Genomic DNA, 19,110 nt, shown 5'->3' on the forward strand with positions numbered 1-19,110 from the left:
AGAAGAGTACTGTTGAGCTCAGCATTTTGGCAAACTTCTTAGCAGTGTGCATGTGCAGTATAAATGTGATACTTAACATAAAAGTCATTCTAGTCCACACTTACCTTTTAACCATAGCTCTAGTGTGCCATATACATGGGAAGGAATCTTTCAGCATACTCCTATAGTTTCTATTTAAGTCTCTCCCAGAAAGAGAGCAGCGATAGTTTCCAACAATCACCCCATCAGGGTTCAGCATGGGGATGACTTTAAAGATAAATGTGTCCCTGAGTAGCTGAGCATCAGGGGAGTCACTCAGAATGAAGTCCAGGAAACCTTTCATCATCCACGAACCATTGGTTTCTCCAGGATGTACCCTTGCAGTTACCACCACCGCTTTCTTATTGATTGCTAATGCAGGATTTATAGAGGGGGAAGTGATGGTCAATAAGAAGACAGTGTTACCAGCTAGACTCCTACACAAGGCCCGGAGCTTGCAATACTGTGAACGTGCAGGATCACTAGTCCACCTCTGAAGATCCCTGTTCAGATCAGAATAAGTGTATGGATAGCAATGAGCAAAGTAGCAAGTGTCATTGTCATGTGGAAACTCGAAAGTCCACGTTAAGCAGTAGAGACTGACACCTTCTGAGGAACGACAACTTCTATAGTACTTTATATCTCCTCCTTCCCTTTTCCATCCTTCACCCCGAAGTGCAGCATCATGCTCAGAAAACATCAAGGGTTTCATTCCTGCATTGTAAAGACTGTTTCTTTTTATCAGATTAGTGATGGTGAATCGATAAGGAATGCTTCTTCTGGTGTTCTTCACTTGGAAGTAGAACCACTGAGTGTGCTTGCTGGTGTAAAGGTCAGTACGTAGTGTCAGTTCATACTCATATGCCCCCCTACAAGAACAAAATAAGAAATGTAGGTAATATAAAAGTGGGTAAAACCACATGGCCAAACTAAAAACTGTTTGGAACACTGTATGACCTATAAAAGAACTGGTTTCCACTGGAACTCTGACAGTGTCCTGTAAACTGTGAGGTGCAGCCACAGTGGATCAAACTTGTTTTTCCAGCACATCCCACACATGCTGAATCAGAGTAAGATCTGGTGAATTTGGAGGCCAAGTCAACACTATAAACTATCTGTCATGTTCCTATGACATTTTTTGCAGTATGGCAGGAGCACTATCCTGCTGAAAGAGACCACTGATGTTAGGGAATACTACTGCTATATACTATGTTTGCGTATGTGCCCAATATAGGCCCTTTTAACATAGGAAAGAGATCAGCATGGACACCCTGACCTGTCTGGATCTAAGCAACTCCAAAGGCAGCAAGCTGTGATGCCCTTTGTGTTCTGACTCCTTTCTACCATAGCCACCTGTAACTTTCTCAGCAGTTTCTTCTACAATGTCTCTTTTATGAGATTGGACCATAGGCTAGCAATCACTCCACAGGCACATCAATGGACCTCAGTGCCCATGGCCTATCGTTGGATCACCAGATGTCCTTCCTTGGACCACTTTAGGTTAGTACTAACAACAGCATAATGGGAAAACCCAAAAACACCACTTATTTTGGAGATGCTCTGACCCAGTCGTCTATCCATCACAATTGTCCCTATATCAGAGACACTTAGGTGCTCACACCTGCCATTCTTTCCTGCCTTCAACAAGTCAACTTCAATAACTATCTGTTTATTTGTTGCCTAATATATCCCACTGCTTGAGGGGCTTTATTGTCACAATATAATGTTATTCATTTAATTTTTCAGTGTTTTTTATGATGAGTGTATATTCCACATATGAAAGCAGTCAGTGAAGCAGGCTGCTTTACAAATGTCTGAATAGTGTTGGATTAGATGCAATTTTCCCACTTTGTAGCCTTCCAAAATGTCTCGATGTAAGATATCCATTTCACTAATGGGCACATTTTATATCTGCCAAACATTTTGTTTCCTTTTAGTATTTCATACTGTTAATTTTTAATATGATGTTGTAATATTTATTATTTGAGTCCATAATGTCACTCACACTTTGACAGCTTTTTGGAGATTACCGCTTTCAAATCGGGATTCAAACTGCAAGTCGTTGTTGTTCTTCCCATCTATATTTTTGGGCACATTGGTGGCACAGCGGCGTCCCCCAGCACGAGAACCAGTAAAGTAAGAGCCCTTGTAAGCTGCAAGTAGAATATATACATTCATTAACATCCATTTACTATGTCTTATCATATAAACACACACATGTATAGTCACAATATTGTACACCATTATTGTGGGCAGTAAACATGTGTGCATTGTAAATGTTTTGTAGTTGTGCTCTGGAATCCCAGTGACCAACTGCGATCTGTGGGGGAATCTAAAAGAAAGCGCTCAGTTACACATCACCATGACAGGCGATATTCAGTATTACACAGTTTAAATTCATTCAAATCAGTAGACTCAACATAATGCATGGAGTCCTACAGAGAAAGAAACATTCGTTGTGGCTGATCTTGCTAAGAGATGAGGGTCCTGAATAAGGGAATCCTCCTTAAAACTCAAAATACCTGGGAATTTGTGGGAGCAATGTGAACAGTTATGCTAGTTATAAGCCTGCATGATTATAGAAATATTATATTCCTTGTGATGGTCCTGCCATTAGCATTCTGAAAAATCCCTGCCGTCATGATAAATACATGTCACTTATCAATACATGTCACTAATATTAGTAGCCTTTTATACAACACACTAGATTTGTGCTTTGTCTCTTTTTCGCTATTTACATTAGCCACCTACATTCAGGGGCTTCTTGGGAACGTTTAGGGTTTGGGACAACTCACCCTTACCCTAAAAATCTATTTCACAGTAGTTAAATAATATCAAGCAATACCTTGGCTGATTTCATATACCACTTTGCCTTCCCCTTCACAGGAAATATATGGCATCGCTTCCTTTCCAGTATGTCTGTAGAACAGCTCTGGATGTGGGGGTTCCCACTCTGTGCATGCACACAACACAAATATACAGAATAAGCCATAATTCAGGAGTAAAATAAAAAAGGTTTAATAGGTAATTTACAGGACAGAAGGGTCACATGTAGCAGCCATGGTACTTTAAGGAAATCAAAACTGTATGCCCTATTAACATAAACTGACACAGCTTTACAGCTGCCAAATGTGGCCTCACCTTTAAGATTTGTAACGAAGTAAAGGACCATTTGATAAAGGAGAATTAAATGGATGTAAGCAGTATCCCTCACTACATAAAATACACTGCACATATAGACAAGACTATATCATGGCCAAGACCCCCCAATATATGGGCTGATATTATCTTGTTTAATGCAAATAAAGCTTATTCACCTTGGAGGACATTTATGAATGTTGCAACAGGGGCGTACACCAGGAAGAAGGCGCAGATTCACCTGTTCTCCCTGCCATACATCTGCCGTATGCTAAGCTAGGCAGGAGCGCCTCTTAGTGAATTTGGCCAGGACAAAGGGGGCGGGGCATAATTTAAGATTTGTCTTGATAAATCCCCACCTTTGTGTCTACTTTGTGCTCCATTTCTTTATATGCTCAGGATAGGCCACCAATATTAAATTAGTGGTGGTCTGACTCTCCCCCTTATCAGCTGTGTGAGGTTGCAACGTCACTCTTATAAATGCCATGTCCTTTTTATAGTTTACCAGGAGTAGCTCCACATGTCTGTTTTAGGTCATTGCAGCTCAATCCCACTACTTTGAATGATGACGTTATATTGAACTGTAATACCAGGTACTGCTGTAGCCAAGTATAGAACTGTGTCTGGTAAACAGTGAAGCTGGATATAGCTGGTGCAGGAGTACCACAGGCCCTTAAAACATCTCAATGGCAGAGTTGTCAAGAGTCTCATCCCCACGATATAACACTGACAGCTTATCATAAAAATAGGCTTATAATTTTAAAGGCAACTTGTCACCAGATTTATACTGCCCTAACATATACCTGGTGGCAGTGACCTTGATTCAGGTGCTGCATGTTTTCTCATCCAATGCCATGAATCCTTTGTAAATGAAGTTTAAAGCAACTCTGTACCCACTATTTGACCGCCCCCAAACTGCTCTTACCGTCACATAGCTGCTTTTAATCCAAGATCTATCCTGAGGTTTGTTCAGCAGTCCCCTAGGCCTGCTCTGCCTCTCCGTCCCTCCTTCCCTCCTCCCCACCCTCTTTACCATTAGGAATGCCCCAGGCAGGATTTCTCCTATTCATCACTTGTCTGAAGATTGCACATGTGTCTTAACGATCCAGCACATGTGCAGTGTTTAGACTGGTGATGAATAGGAGAAATCCTTCTAGGGGCTTTCCTAATGTTGAAGAGAGTGGAGAGGTGGGACGGAGAGGCGATGCAGGACTAGGGCACAGACACTCAAGGCCATGCCAATTTGACACAGGGCTGCAAGTTTAAAAAATATTTTTTAGGACAATAACTGCATCACATGCCGAACGGACCCCAGGACAGATCTTGGATTAAAAGCAGCTACCTGAAGGTGCAAGTGGTTTGGCGGGGGGGGGGGGGGGGGGTCACATTGTGGGTACAGGGTCGCTTTAATATTGTGGACTACAGAGCAAGCGTGTGCAGTGTAGTCTACAATCTTCATCAGCTACACCCATGAACTATCAGTCTTCTTTTAACCAAATGACAGCTACACCCTGTTTGGTTGTTGTGACTTTATATCATATATAACAGAACATTTTAGGCAAAACTGATGCCTATGGAGGGCCTGTATGTGACAAGTTGATTTTTTCAATCCCTGCATTTGACATAACACAGATGTTAGTATGTCACTATTCACACTTACCAACATGACTGATCTGTTCAGCAATGACTTCACACTCTGTAGGCCATCGTGGAGGTTTTAGGAGTCCGTTCTTTTTGGAGGTAGAAAACAAATCTCTGGGTTCGCTAAGACGTGGGATGACCTGTCCATCTTGATTATCAAACACAATCTGCCTACTCTTAAACACGGCACTCTCCAGCAGCAATGAGTCTCATGGAGAGAAAGAATGAAACATGTTAAAGACTGAAATAATGAAGGGATTCTCTGCTTTGGACAATCCATTGATATTTTTAGAACACAGCTAGAATCTTTTTGGGAACATGACAGAACATATTGGAACGTTCTCTGTGTTACACGGGCCCATCAGGAGAAGCAAGTTAGCACCGACCTGTCAGATTAGCGCTCGCATGCTCCTGGTTCCCCGCTCGCTGACAGCGCTATTACACACGACAAGAACAAGCGGGTAAGAGCAGGGGGCTGTGAGGAGCTGCGGGAGGGGCTTCAACCTGGCCATAAAAGAAACCGGCGGTCTGCTGACGCCCCTCCTATTAAGCGGAGTGACGGCTAGCAGATTGTTGTTATCATTGGAGTTTATTTAACATGTTGAAAGACAAGAATCAGCCAACACTGTGCATGTCGGTTGATTGTTGCCTTTTAACACTATCTTTTACACCAAGCCAAATACGGCCGATAATCGCTTGGTTTAATAGGGCCTTTACAGTTTCATATGGGCGCTTCCTTGTAGCACAAATGCAGGATAGTAGTGAGCAGAAATCACCAGTAAAAATGTCTTATAGAGTGTTATCTCCACCTACATGGACAGAATTTATTCTGTTGCTATGTAGGCAGGGTATAGACTACCACTGCATTCAGCTTGGAACAGATATACTGCATTTCCCACAGTGCTACAGAATACCTAGGCTTGTACAGAATGTTACTTGGTTACAAGTACATTTGGGGATTTCTGTATGAGCAGTTTTCCAGTGTATATATGACAATATTAAGCCAGCAATTACATAATGATACTTTATTGAATACATACAAATGAGATTTTTCTGGTCATCCATAGAGAACTGTCTGTCAGAATCACTGTCTGTGGCCTCTTGTTCTTTTCTTCTGTTCCTCTGTGCTGGACGCAGTAAAATCTCATCTTCTTTTACTTTATTTTCTGAAGAAATAGATATGTGTAAAAAGAAATGAGTAAAATATGCATATGAGAACATATTGGGATGCAGGGGTAACTTGAAGGCCCTAGGCCGATATCTGTGCTAGAGTTCCCCAGTTGTCCTATGTTTCCAGTCTATATATTGGCAATCTTTCATTGTTGGCTATTTGGTCTGGTTCATTCCTGACCTTATCCCATCTGAATTTACAGATACCCCTGTTTTGTACTTACCTTTATAATACCCGTAATATCTTAGGTGGCGTTGCATGAAGCAGTCATATGGGTCCTTAAGGAGCTACAAAAGACATAATTCACGTTCAAATATATTTTCTCATACATTAGTATTTTTTATGAAACAGAAAAGAGTGCTAATTTTAAATGGTACAATGATATGCCCATACTCTGTAACTCCCATAGAGGTAATGTGGAGAGCTGCTCTGCATTCACTATCCCCAGGATGCTCTGGTGGCGATCACATCACCAGTAATGGGAAGGGGGGGGGGGGGGGGCGTAGAGCACTTTATTTTTAGAGAATGGTTGTGCTCTGTGAAAAAGTCCTATTTTTCTCACGGAACAGGTTACAGATCCATAAAAAAAACGGAACATGTGAATAGCTCAATAGAAGGCAATGGGCTATAATATTCTGCGTGATCACGAAAAACTTCACGGAACGTGTGAATAAGGCCTAACACTGCAGATGATGGGGGGGGGGGGGGATGCTTGTTATTGTCTAAGGCTCCGTTCACATGGAGTAAAACTGGCAGAATTCCGCCAGCCTCCTCTCTATAGCTCCCATAGACTCTCAGTATGACATGGAGGCTGGCGGAATTCTGCGTCAGAAAATTCCGCCATTTTTACTTTGTGTGAACGGAGCCAAACACATGCTGATCCTGTAAACATCTCCTGTTTTAGAGATGGTGCTTCTACATTAGATTGTATGTTCACTACACTCTCAGATTATCTTCACAGATTGGTGAAAGGTTTCTGCACATTATATATATATATATATATATATATATATATATATATATATATATACATATATACAATTCCAATAAGTAAATGCCAACTTTGACTCACTCAGCAAACAGTTTCCAATAAGGCTTTGTAGGTAACCCATTCATACTCCAACAATGCAATGTTTAAGCTCTATGACAGGAGATCAGCTGCAGATCTGTGAAGAGTTACTGTTGTGTACATTAGTGACCTGTGGTTAAAAGCCTTTACTAGGCCTGTGTGTATGAGGTGTGCAGGTTGTTTGTAGATGCAGGTTACACAATTGGTGGAAAAAACTTCCCTGTCCCTATGCCCCACTGTGCCTGCTAAGAAGGTGTGACTCACGCTCTGGAGGACAGATGTGATAGGGCTGGGGAGGTGAAAGCATGTTACTTCTTTCATCCTCCCCCTCCCCAGTACTCTGCCAAAAATCACCCCAGCCCGGAGTTCTCCTTTAACGGGTTAGTTCACCTTAAAAAATTAAAAAGTTCTCCCTGAGTTCAGTGATTATTGTGTTTTGTTGGTCTATTTTTCATTGCCCCAGTAGCCAGAATCCTGCTCCACACTGACGAGGGGCAAATACCCCGAAACTGCAGTCTGTGGATGGATGCCTAGCCTTGGTAACCCTTGTCTTATGTCGTTATACTCGCCACAGAGTTAGACTTTGACTTACAGGGGCCACCCTGGTGTTTCCCTATTTAGGTCAGAAAGCTCGCAACAGAGTGAGGACCTGAGGGACTACGTATCAGGGTGGTTTGGTGCTCTCCCCACTAGGAGGCACCCCTTGGCAATGGGCTTCCTTCTCTGGAGAGAGGGATATCTTGCTATTCACGTGTTTTGAGACTCGTAACTGAGGCTCCACGGACCCCTTCTTTGCATATTCTTTCCAGCTTGGAGAGCAGGAAAGATTTTCTATGGGGATTTGCTACAGCTTTGGACAGTTCCTGACATGGACAGAGATGGCAGCAAAAAGCACTGTGTCAGACATGAAAGAATATGCCACTTACTGCAGGACATACATTAGCTGATAAGTACTGGAAGACTAGATTTTTTTTTTTATACGAAGTAAATTACAAATCTCTGACACTTTTTGGCACCAGTTGATTTGAAAGAAAATAAATTTGGTCAACTAACATGTTGAGTAAAGTTTGTAAATACTTTTCTTAGGCTGGAAACACACACGGCTGTTTCTTGGAAAGCTGCCATTGCAGTTTATGTGCCAAAACCAGAAGTAGATTCAAATAGGATGGAAAATATAAAGGGAGGACGTGTCTTTCTTTTTCCCGTTGGATCCTCTTCTGGTTTTGGGACAAAAACTGCCTGTGTGTGATTCCAGCCTAATGAGGACAAAATCCAGTCATATGCAAAGCAGAAGTGTTACCAGGAAGCAGTGCATTGTGGGTGACCAGATGTCAGTCATAAATTGTCAGGTCATATGTCTGACATGAAGCTAAATCTATGTCTGTTTCTAAATGTGACAGAAGAGATGTATAATCTGCTGCACCAAAGGCAGTGTGCTACATTGACAGGCTCCCTTATTATATGGGGTATTTTCTCACAAGAATCAGAATGATAAAGCTGTCTGGTTATCCCAGTGGATCCCAGCAGCTTCTCCCCACTCCACTGGTTTATAAGATCTCTCCTTCTGTGGGTGTTGTAAGAGATCTATCACCCAAGGCTGCCAGGAAACGCCCTGGTAACTGGGAGCCCCATTCCTGGCTGGTTTTATAACTATGGTTGCTCTGATGTGGTGAATCATATCCCAATGTAACAGGGAAACCCATCAGGGCTCCATGCTGCCCGTAGTTCATGCAGCATGAAAGTGATGACTGATTCTCTTTAAAGCCAAAGCAACAAGGTGATTTTCATCATGTGGCATCTAGCTGCACCACCAAAGGGTATGTGGAATCTATCTGCTGCTCGCAGCTGTGTGACTATTTATTATTGCTATACGGCTGTAAAATAAACAATTACATCTCAGACAAATCACTAGCAAAGTCATGTTACATAGTATGCCGGTCAGGAAACAGTCACACTGTCGCAGTCCTGGTGTAGCCATGTTGCTTAGTATAGTCCACTTTGGGTCATGTGACCTGTTGGGGGAGGGGGGGGGGGGGGTATGGGCCACTGGGTAGTACCCAACCATTGTCTGGTACCTTACCATTGTCCAGTACCCAACCATTGTCCAGTACCCAACCATTGTCTGGTACCTTACCATTGTCCAGTACCAAACCATTGTCCAGTACCAAACCATTATCCAGTACCAGCTATTCTCCCTCTGGGGCAGGTAGATAGATGACAGCTGACTTACCTCTGGTTTGGTGTCAGTTTGGAGGGCAGGACACATGGTGCTGGGAAACACCTAAGGAAAGATGGGATTAAAAAAGGAATAATAAGTGGTAAAGGTATTATCCATGTAATAAAGTGCGCCCCCTCCAGGCTGGGTCTTCTCGGGGTTATCACATACCTGACAGAGTGCTCCCCTCTCCGTCTCCTTACTCCGTCCTGTCCTGCTCTTCACATACAGGCTCCTCCCACCCAAACTCTCCCCGTTGCCTGGATACGCGGGTCACATGCTCCCTCTGCACTTCCGTTTTGTAGTGAAGGTTTCTCCTTGAATTTGCGACCCGGCTTCCGTGACGTTTCCAAGATGGCGGACACGGCCAGTCAGCTGCTGCTGGGCTCCGGCCTGACCGTCGTGTCCCACCCGTTAATGTACGTGAAGATGCTGGTGCAGGTGAGTGCGGTCCCCGGGGCGGAGCCTCCATGATAAGAGGGGAGGTGTGTGAGGCCATATCGGCTGCCGGGGCTGGACCTGTCACCATGTGTCTACAGCGGGCTGTGACTAGATGCCCCTGGTGCCCAGGAGGGGGGCTGTCGTAGATGCCCCTGGTGCCCAGGAGGGGGGCTGTCATAGGTGCCCCTGGTGCCCAGGAGGGGGGCTGTCATAGATGCCCCTGGTGCCCAGGAGGGGGGCTGTCATAGGTGCCCAGGAGGGGGGCTGTCATAGATGCCCCTGGTGCCCAGGAGGGGGGCTGTCATAGATGCCCCTGGTGCCCAGGAGGGGGGCTGTCGTAGATGCCCCTGGTGCCCAGGAGGGGGGCTGTCATAGATGCCCCTGGTGCCCAGGAGGGGGGGGGCTGTCGTAGATGCCCCTGGTGCCCAGGAGGGGGGCTGTCATAGGTGCCCAGGAGGGGGGCTGTCATAGGTGCCCAGGAGGGGGGCTGTCATAGGTGCCCAGGAGGGGGGCTGTCATAGGTGCCCAGGAGGGGGGCTGTCATAGGTGCCCAGGGAGGGGGGCTGTCATAGGTGCCCAGGAGGGGGGCTGTCATAGGTGCCCAGGAGGGGGGCTGTCATAGGTGCCCAGGAGGGGGGCTGTCATAGGTGCCCAGGAGGGGGGCTGTCATAGGTGCCCAGGAGGGGGGCTGTCATAGGTGCCCAGGAGGGGGGCTGTCATAGGTGCCCAGGAGGGGGGCTGTCATAGGTGCCAGGAGGGGGGCTGTCATAGGTGCCCAGGAGGGGGGCTGTCATAGGTGCCCAGGAGGGGGGCTGTCATAGGTGCCCAGGAGGGGGGCTGTCATAGGTGCCCAGGAGGGGGGCTGTCATAGGTGCCCAGGAGGGGGGCTGTCATAGGTGCCCAGGAGGGGGGCTGTCATAGGTGCCCAGGAGGGGGGCTGTCATAGGTGCCCAGGAGGGGGGCTGTCATAGGTGCCCAGGAGGGGGGCTGTCATAGGTGCCCAGGAGGGGGGCTGTCATAGGTGCCCAGGAGGGGGGCTGTCATAGATGCCCAGGAGGGGGGCTGTCATAGATGCCCCTGGTGCCCAGGAGGGGGGCTGTCATAGATGCCCCTGGTGCCCAGGAGGGGGGCTGTCATAGGTGCCCAGGAGGGGGGCTGTCATAGGTGCCCAGGAGGGGGGCTGTCATAGGTGCCCAGGAGGGGGGCTGTCATAGGTGCCCAGGAGGGGGGCTGTCGTAGATGCCCCTGGTGCCCAGGAGGGGGGCTGTCGTAGATGCCCCTGGTGCCCAGGAGGGGGGCTGTCGTAGATGCCCCTGGTGCCCAGGAGGGGGGCTGTCATAGGTGCCCAGGAGGGGGGCTGTCATAGATGCCTGTGGTGCCCGGGAGGGGGGCTGTCATAGATGCCTGTGGTGCCCAGGAGGGGGGCTGTCATAGGTGCCCAGGAGGGGGGCTGTCATAGGTGCCCAGGAGGGGGGCTGTCATAGGTGCCCAGGAGGGGGGCTGTCATAGATGCCCCTGGTGCCCAGGAGGGGGGCTGTCATAGGTGCCCAGGAGGGGGGCTGTCGTAGATGCCCGTGGTGCCCAGGAGGGGGGCTGTCGTAGATGCCCGTGGTGCCCAGAAGGGGGGCTGTCGTAGATGCCCGTGGTGCCCAGGAGGGGGGCTGTCGTAGATGCCCCTGGTGCCCAGGAGGGGGGCTGTCGTAGATGCCCCTGGTGCCCAGGAGGGGGGCTGTCGTAGATGCCCCTGGTGCCCAGGAGGGGGGCTGTCGTAGATGCCCCTGGTGCCCAGGAGGGGGGCTGTCATAGATGCCCCATCATGTTGTTAGGGTATCCAGGAGGAAGCGGCCCCCCAGATTTTATGAAGACCAGGATATAATCCTTCCTCCCCATGTACAGTGTACCAGAGTCTACTGAGGTTTCTCTACAATCCCTGGACAGTATACAGTACTTCTGATTTATATATATAGCTGCACTGTATTCTGTTTTGAATACAGGTGTTCTGGTGATCACTCTATATTGGAGCAAGTGTTCTTTAGTACCCAGAGATTAGACTGCTGTTATGTGGCTCCTCTCTCCATGGCTCAGGTTTCTGCCAGTCCTTTGATCCGGCTTCTGCCATCATAAGCCAATCCAGTGTAGAGATCCCTCCTGGAGAGAATGTCTTGCTCGGCGGATCCCTCCTGGAGAGAATGTCTTGCTCGGCGGATCCCTCCTGGAGAGAATGTCTTGCTCGGCGGATCCCTCCTGGAGAGAATGTCTTGCTCGGCGGATCCCTCCTGGAGAGAATGTCTTGCTCGGCGGATCCCTCCTGGAGAGAATGTCTTGCTCGGCGGATCCCTCCTGGAGAGAATGTCTTGCTCGGCGGATCCCTCCTGGAGAGAATGTCTTGCTCGGCGGATCCCTCCTGGAGAGAATGTCTTGCTCGGCGGATCCCTCCTGGAGAGAATGTCTTGCTCGGCGGATCCCTCCTGGAGAGAATGTCTTGCTCGGCGGATCCCTCCTGGAGAGAATGTCTTGCTCGGCGGATCCCTCCTGGAGAGAATGTCTTGCTCGGCGGATCCCTCCTGGAGAGAATGTCTTGCTCGGCGGATCCCTCCTGGAGAGAATGTCTTGCTCGGCGGATCCCTCCTGGAGAGAATGTCTTGCTCGGCGGATCCCTCCTGGAGAGAATGTCTTGCTCGGCGGATCCCTCCTGGAGAGAATGTCTTGCTCGGCGGATCCCTCCTGGAGAGAATGTCTTGCTCGGCGGATCCCTCCTGGAGAGAATGTCTTGCTCGGCGGATCCCTCCTGGAGAGAATGTCTTGCTCGGCGGATCCCTCCTGGAGAGAATGTCTTGCTCGGCGGATCCCTCCTGGAGAGAATGTCTTGCTCGGCGGATCCCTCCTGGAGAGCAGGCTGCGCTCGGCGGATCCCTCCTGGAGAGCAGGCTGCGCTCGGCGGATCCCTCCTGGAGAGCAGGCTGCGCTCGGCGGATCCCTCCTGGAGAGCAGGCTGCGCTCGGCGGATCCCTCCTGGAGAGCAGGCTGCGCTCGGCGGATCCCTCCTGGAGAGCAGGCTGCGCTCGGCGGATCCCTCCTGGAGAGCAGGCTGCCCTCGGCGGATCCCTCCTGGAGAGCAGGCTGCCCTCGGCGGATCCCTCCTGGAGAGCAGGCTGCCCTCGGCGGATCCCTCCTGGAGAGCAGGCTGCCCTCGGCGGATCCCTCCTAAAGAGCAGGCTGTCCTCGGCGGATCCCTCCTGGAGAGCAGGCTGCCCTCGGCGGATCCCTCCTGGAGAGCATGCTGCCCTCGGCGGATCCCTCCTGGAGAGCAGGCTGCCCCCTGGTATATGTTGCCCCTATGTATCCTGTATGTAATGAGTGCAGTTCTCTTACTGTCTGTTACCTTGTAGCTCCTGCTATGGTAATTTTATGTCCTGTGCTCCTAGTTCTTTATTACCAAATGTTACTTGTATTTCTGGCCTGTTATTGGAGTCTTCATCTGTTGTTAGTTCAGTGATATGACTGTGTTAGCCCATCGCTGGCCCAGCAGAGACCTTATGGGTGAAATGGTACTGTCCTACATATATGACCAGTGGCTCTTGAGGTTGGAATAAAGTTTCTGATGTAGTAAATTATGCCCACTACTGCCCCCACCATGTGTGATACCTGTTCCATTTTGTTTCACTTATTCATACTGTAGGCAGGAACGCTTAGGATTTTTTCATATGTATTTCAGGTCAGAATCCATGGGAAAATCACATGGATTCTACTTTCATTGATCTTAAAAGGAAAACCTAAAATACTAAACAGATTTTTTTTTTATGATACACATTTCAAATCCAAGCTGTAAAAATACCAGAAGTCATGTGTGGCTTGTGTATGTGGTAGCCTGGGATGCAACTAACCTGTATCCAAAAGCTCGGGCAAATCTGCAGCAAACAATGGCAATATGATGTTCTCTGGTTTTGTGCAGTCCCAAGATCACTAAAACAAGTGATTTACCTACAAAAACTAAGTACATAAAGGTGAATATTTCCAAATACTTTTAGGGTACGTTCACACATACAGGATCTGCAGCGGATTTGATGGCGCTGAGTTGAAGCTGCTGATTTTGCTTTGAATCTACAGCTTGAAATCTGCGCCATAAAGTTTGCTGCAGATCCTGTACGTGTTAACGCACCCTAAGGCTGCGTTCACACGTTCGGACGTGAAATGTCTATAACGGACTCTTCCCACCTGGGCAGCATCTGTGATAAGATACTGGGAGCGGGGGAACTGTACAGATATGCGCCACGCTGTAATGAATCAGCTGCGTGGCGCTTTCATTACACCGTGGCGCATATCTGTACAGTTCCCCCGCTCCCAGCATCTCATCACAGATACTGCCCGGGCAGGGGGGAGAAGTCCGTTTCAGGCATTCCACGTCCGTGTTCCGTACGGAACGTGTTAATGCAGCCTAAATCTGAAATCTACTGCTCTATTGCTCTTTTGCTCTATTCGCCCAATCGATCGTTTAACGATTTTGAAGCAACGATTTGGTTTTTATAATGATCAGCATTTAGACAAATAAATTGTTAGAAAATTCGTAAGAAAAATCGTTATTACGATCGTTTTTAAGATCGCTTAAGCCCATCTTTCACATAGGGTGAGTCTTTGAAAAACTGTTTACACAAAGCGATCTGCAAATTTTTAGTGAACGACAAACGACGATTTGTTGAAAGATCAAAATGAAAGATTTTTCGCTCGTTGCTTGATCATTTGCTGTGTTTACACGGAACAATAATCGATTAAATCCAATCGTTATTGCCAAAATTTGAACGATAATTGTTCAGTGTAAACGCAGCATTATGCAGCCCTATATGTGCCTATGGCAACAGACTACAAAGAAACCCTGTGTAGTCTGAGCCTGCAGTTATGAGCCCACTCTATTATTTGTAAGGGTGTGTTCACACAGGAATAGGAGAGGAATTTTAAGCTGAATCCGCACTTAATCTAATGCATATTCCACTTGAAATTCCACCTGTAAAATATGTACAGTGCAATGTTCCGCCGTGGTTCCGCCCAAAGAATTGACATGTCAATTCTTTCGGTGAATTCCGCTAGAAAAATCCTATAGAAGTCATTGGGGCTTTGAGTTTCCACTTTCCGCACCTATTCCGCTACAGCTGAAGAAGAGGAAATTTAAAGCAGAGAACTTTTCTCTTCAATTCCTCTTCTATTCCTCAGTGTGTGAACATACCCTAAGTTAGAAAGAAGCAGGGGCAGAGTGTGTGAAGTACTGTATTAAATACATGCAGGATTAGACAATACATTTATCATTCATCCATATTATCTATTATAGTCTATGGGCAAGTTCACATAACTTCAGTGGTTTTGCTGTCTGCGCAGTCTAACTATGGTGACAGGTCTGCTCAGTAGCTGTGGACAGTTGGGTTTTTGTATTATTATGTATGTTACATACCCTGGAACGATGCAAAATAAATGCATGAATATAACATTAATGTGAACACAGGCCAGTGATAGGCCTTTTACAGCATGACGTCACGCAGTGTGCTGTCTCTTATCTGCTATAGTGTAGTGGGTTGTCTTACAGGTTGGAGGCCTCCTTGTGCTGTATACAGACTGATATCTGGGCTGGTGCATGTGTTGTATATGAGCTGGGTGTGGATTGTGCTGAGGATCTGGCTTGATGGGGGTTGGGTGCTCGGGTGAGTGCCAGTAAATGCATGAAGCAGGCAAATCCAGCCTGTACCCTGGAGATTGCTGCCAATCAGGAGGGTTTGTGGCTTGTGTCACAGGTCCCATAGGTAATGATTATCTCCTGTGTGAAAGTCCAGCGGCAGATAATGAGGGCAGGGGTGAAGTCTCCTGCAGGCGTTTACCTCGGCCCCACATAACCTTTATCACATAATTCTGACATGTCATGTGATTATAAAAATGGCGTACAGAAGGTGTCTCCACCTGAATACAGTATTTATGCTGCTCTGTATACTTATAGCAGAAGTGAAAAATCTTAAAGGAACACTCCAGACAAAACTGATGCTGAGCTGTAAATATGGCAGAGAGATAGTTTAGGATTCAGCAAACACTATAGGCATTGCACACAAAGGATTTGTTTCAATACATTTTATTTTCATTTGTAAAAGTCTCAGTATAAAACAGGGTAAGCATTGGAAAGGGTAAGAGCAATGCTGTGTGCAGATATGGCTGTCGTGGGTTACAGGGATATCTTATGCTGCACAGATATTGGATGATCTGGAATACTAAACATGCAAACAACCACTTTGATTCTTTATTGCTTTAGGAGAGGTTTTTATTAAAATTTTTTTATTAAAGTATTGTATTGCCCCCCAAAAGTTATACAAATGCCCAATATACACTTCCTGGATAAAATGGTGATGTCACAACCCGACTCCAGAGCTGTGCGGACTGTGGCTGCTGGAGAGGATGATGGCAGGGGGACACTGAGGGACACAGGGCACTGGAGGGACACTGAGCATCCCTCTGCCATCATCCTCTCCAGCAGCCACAGCCTGCACAGCTCTGGGAGTCAGGTCGTGACATCACCATTTCATCCAGGAAGTGAAGCCTTGATGCAGTAGTAAGTGCAGGAAAAAAGCACTTTATGTGTATTTCTCATAAGTGTATATTGGGGATTTGTATAACATTTGGGGGGCAATACTATAGTTTAATAAAACATTTCGCCAGACTTCTCGTTATTTGCTGTAATGCCCGCTGAATGTCCTCTAAGTAAACTGTTATTGGGGGTATCACTAGTAATCTGTTGTGTTTGTGGTGCTAGGCACTGGGGTTGTCAGGTTATGGATCTGTAATACACTAGGCACTGGGGTTGTCAGGTTATGGAACTGTAATACACTAGGCACTGGGGTTGTCAGGTTATGGATCTGTAATACAGCTGTTATATTTGGGTGAAGCTCAGGGCAGGTGTCATGGGGGCCAACACACTTTTCCTTCTTATTATAGAAGTAATGCTCCTTCTTCTTTGGCTTGGCTTTGGTCAGACACTCTGCAAATAGCTTGTCACACTCGCATGCCATCCTGCCGCACAGGGATGATGATTGGCATTGTACCTCCGCAGAGTCACATGAAAAGTTGTAGAATCGCCACTTTACCTTACTGTGGCACTCCAAGTCAAGCCTGGCATAGCGATAGCAGCAGTCATGCATGAGACAGCATCTGTCCACATCATCCACTGGCTTTCCTGTCCCTCCTGAACCACAGTAACAACCATACATGTTGATGCCCAGCAAGGGCACTTTAAGCTTTTTTCTGTAACACCACAGGGTCACCGCTAGATCCAGCACCCCACGTTTCTGTCGCACAACAGAGCTAGTGCCACTGCAGAGGGTCCGATACTGGAGGTAACATGTGAAGACCAAGAGGAAGAGCACAAGCTTGTTCATGTCGAGTGGTAGATCCCCCTGTGGAGACACAATGAACCTCCATTTAGTCATCTATACAGAACCCGTGCTTGCGCTAATGTATTGCACTAGAATGACACACTTATACATACTTTTGTCCCATAGAAATCAATGGAGTACTTTATTAATACATTTCTATAGTTTTTTTTTCACCAGTTTTAAAAAGGTTAGAAAATTAACAATTTGGTATAAGGAAAGATAGCTGTTTGCCCAAGAAGCTTGTTCAGCCGACAGTAGTTATGTTCTGTGTATGGTCAGAGCTCCACAATGTATAGAGCTCCGCAATGTATAGAGCTCCGCAATGTATAGTGCTCCGCAATGTATAGTGCTCCGCAATGTATAGTGCTCCGCAATTTATAGTGCTCCACAATCTATAGAGCTCTGCAATGTATACAGCTCAGTAATATGTAGAGCTCCACAATATATAGCACTCTGCAATGTATAGAGCTCTGCAATGTATACAGCTCCGTATTGTAAAGAGATCCACAATGTATAGAGCTCTGCTTGCTGTCAGTGAGTTTCAGTATTTCCTCTACAGGCTGTACATGATGCTTTGTCTCTGCACAGCTTGTTTCAGTGTTCACTAGCAGCAGAGATCAAAGTATGAAGCTACTCATCCATACTCTGAGCCATATTCCAGTCACATCCAGAGCTGCCTCACACATTACTACTACTGGTCCATATTCTGAGCCATACTCCAGTCACATTCAGAGCTGCCTCATACATTACTACTACTACTACTTGTCCATATTCTGAGCCATACTCCAGTCACATCCAGAGCTGCCTCACACATTACTACTACTGGTCCATATTTTGAGCCATACTCCAATCACCTCCAGAGCTGCCTTATACATTACTACTACTTGTCTGTATTCTGAGCCATACTCCAGTTACATCCAGAGCTGCCTCACACATTACTATTATTTGTCCATATTCTGAGCCATACTCCAGTCACATTCAGAGCTGCCTCATACATTACTACTACTACTACTTGTCCATATTCTGAGCCGTACTCCAGTCACATCAAGAGCTGCCTCACACATTACTACTACTCATCCATATTCTGAGCTGTACTCCAGTCACATTCAGAGCTGCCTTACACATTACTATTACTCGTCTATATTCTGAGCCATACTCCAGTCACATCCAGAGCTGCCTCACACATTACTACTACTGGTCCATATTCTGTACCCTACTCTAGTCACATCCAGAGCTGCCTCACACATTACTACTACTCATCCATATTCTGAGCCATACTCCAATCACCTCCAGAGCTGCCTTATACATTACTACTACTTGTCTGTATTCTGAGCCATACTCCAGTTACATCCAGAGCTGCCTCACACATTACTACTATTTGTCCATATTCTGACTTATACTCCAGTCACATCCAGAGCTGCCTCACACATTACTATTATTCGTCCATATTCTGAGCCATACTCCAGTCACATTCAGAGCTGCCTCACACATTACTACTACTGGTCCATATTCTGTACCCTACTCTAGTCACATCCAGAGCTGCCTCACACATTACTACTACTCATCCATATTCTGAGCCATACTCCAATCACCTCCAGAGCTGCCTTATACATTACTACTACTTGTCTGTATTCTGAGCCATACTCCAGTTACATCCAGAGCTGCCTCACACATTACTACTATTTGTCCATATTCTGACTTAGGTTACAAACCCACTTGGCGGGTCTGCAGCGAGTCTCCATGCTGCGTTTTTGCAGCGAGACTCGCTGCAGATCCCGGCCCTATGCTTTTAATGGCAGACAAACATGCAGCAGGGATGTACATCCCTGCTGCGAGTTTGTCTGCAGCCCTCCCCATTAACCCCCCGGCCGGCAAGCAAGCCGGAGCGGGGACCAGGTGAAGTATATGCTCCAGCCAGCCGCCCGCAGCCCCGGCCACCCGATCGCTCCCCCGCAGCCCCGGCCGCCCGATCGACACCCCCCCCCCCCCCGCAGCCCCGATCGCAGCCCCGGCCGCC

General features: G+C 47.0%; 2 protein-coding genes across 3 annotated transcripts in view; one reads left to right on the plus strand and one right to left on the minus strand.

Moving 5' to 3' along the window:
• AGBL2 (AGBL carboxypeptidase 2) overlaps positions 1-9,678 on the minus strand; it is a 24,071-nt gene extending 14,393 nt beyond the window's left edge. Inside the window, exons 1-8 of the mRNA XM_069965820.1 lie at positions 9,424-9,678; positions 9,268-9,318; positions 6,192-6,255; positions 5,838-5,963; positions 4,817-5,005; positions 2,864-2,971; positions 2,024-2,171; positions 105-887 (exon numbers count right to left, since the gene is read on the minus strand). Of these exons, the coding sequence (XP_069821921.1) occupies positions 105-887; positions 2,024-2,171; positions 2,864-2,971; positions 4,817-5,005; positions 5,838-5,963; positions 6,192-6,255; positions 9,268-9,303 (1,454 nt within the window). The 5' untranslated portion in view covers positions 9,304-9,318; positions 9,424-9,678. The remainder of the gene's footprint in view (positions 1-104; positions 888-2,023; positions 2,172-2,863; positions 2,972-4,816; positions 5,006-5,837; positions 5,964-6,191; positions 6,256-9,267; positions 9,319-9,423) is intronic.
• MTCH2 (mitochondrial carrier 2) overlaps positions 9,568-19,110 on the plus strand; it is a 21,806-nt gene continuing 12,263 nt past the window's right edge. Inside the window, exon 1 of one of the 2 annotated variants that reach the window (XM_069965821.1) lies at positions 9,568-9,693. In XM_069965821.1, the coding sequence (XP_069821922.1) occupies positions 9,607-9,693 (87 nt within the window). In that variant the 5' untranslated portion in view covers positions 9,568-9,606. The remainder of the gene's footprint in view (positions 9,694-19,110) is intronic. The other variant, XM_069965824.1, reaches the window with a different exon arrangement.

The sequence above is a fragment of the Dendropsophus ebraccatus genome, chromosome 4, assembly GCF_027789765.1.
Source record: "Dendropsophus ebraccatus isolate aDenEbr1 chromosome 4, aDenEbr1.pat, whole genome shotgun sequence".
Lineage (NCBI taxonomy): Eukaryota > Metazoa > Chordata > Amphibia > Anura > Hylidae > Dendropsophus > Dendropsophus ebraccatus.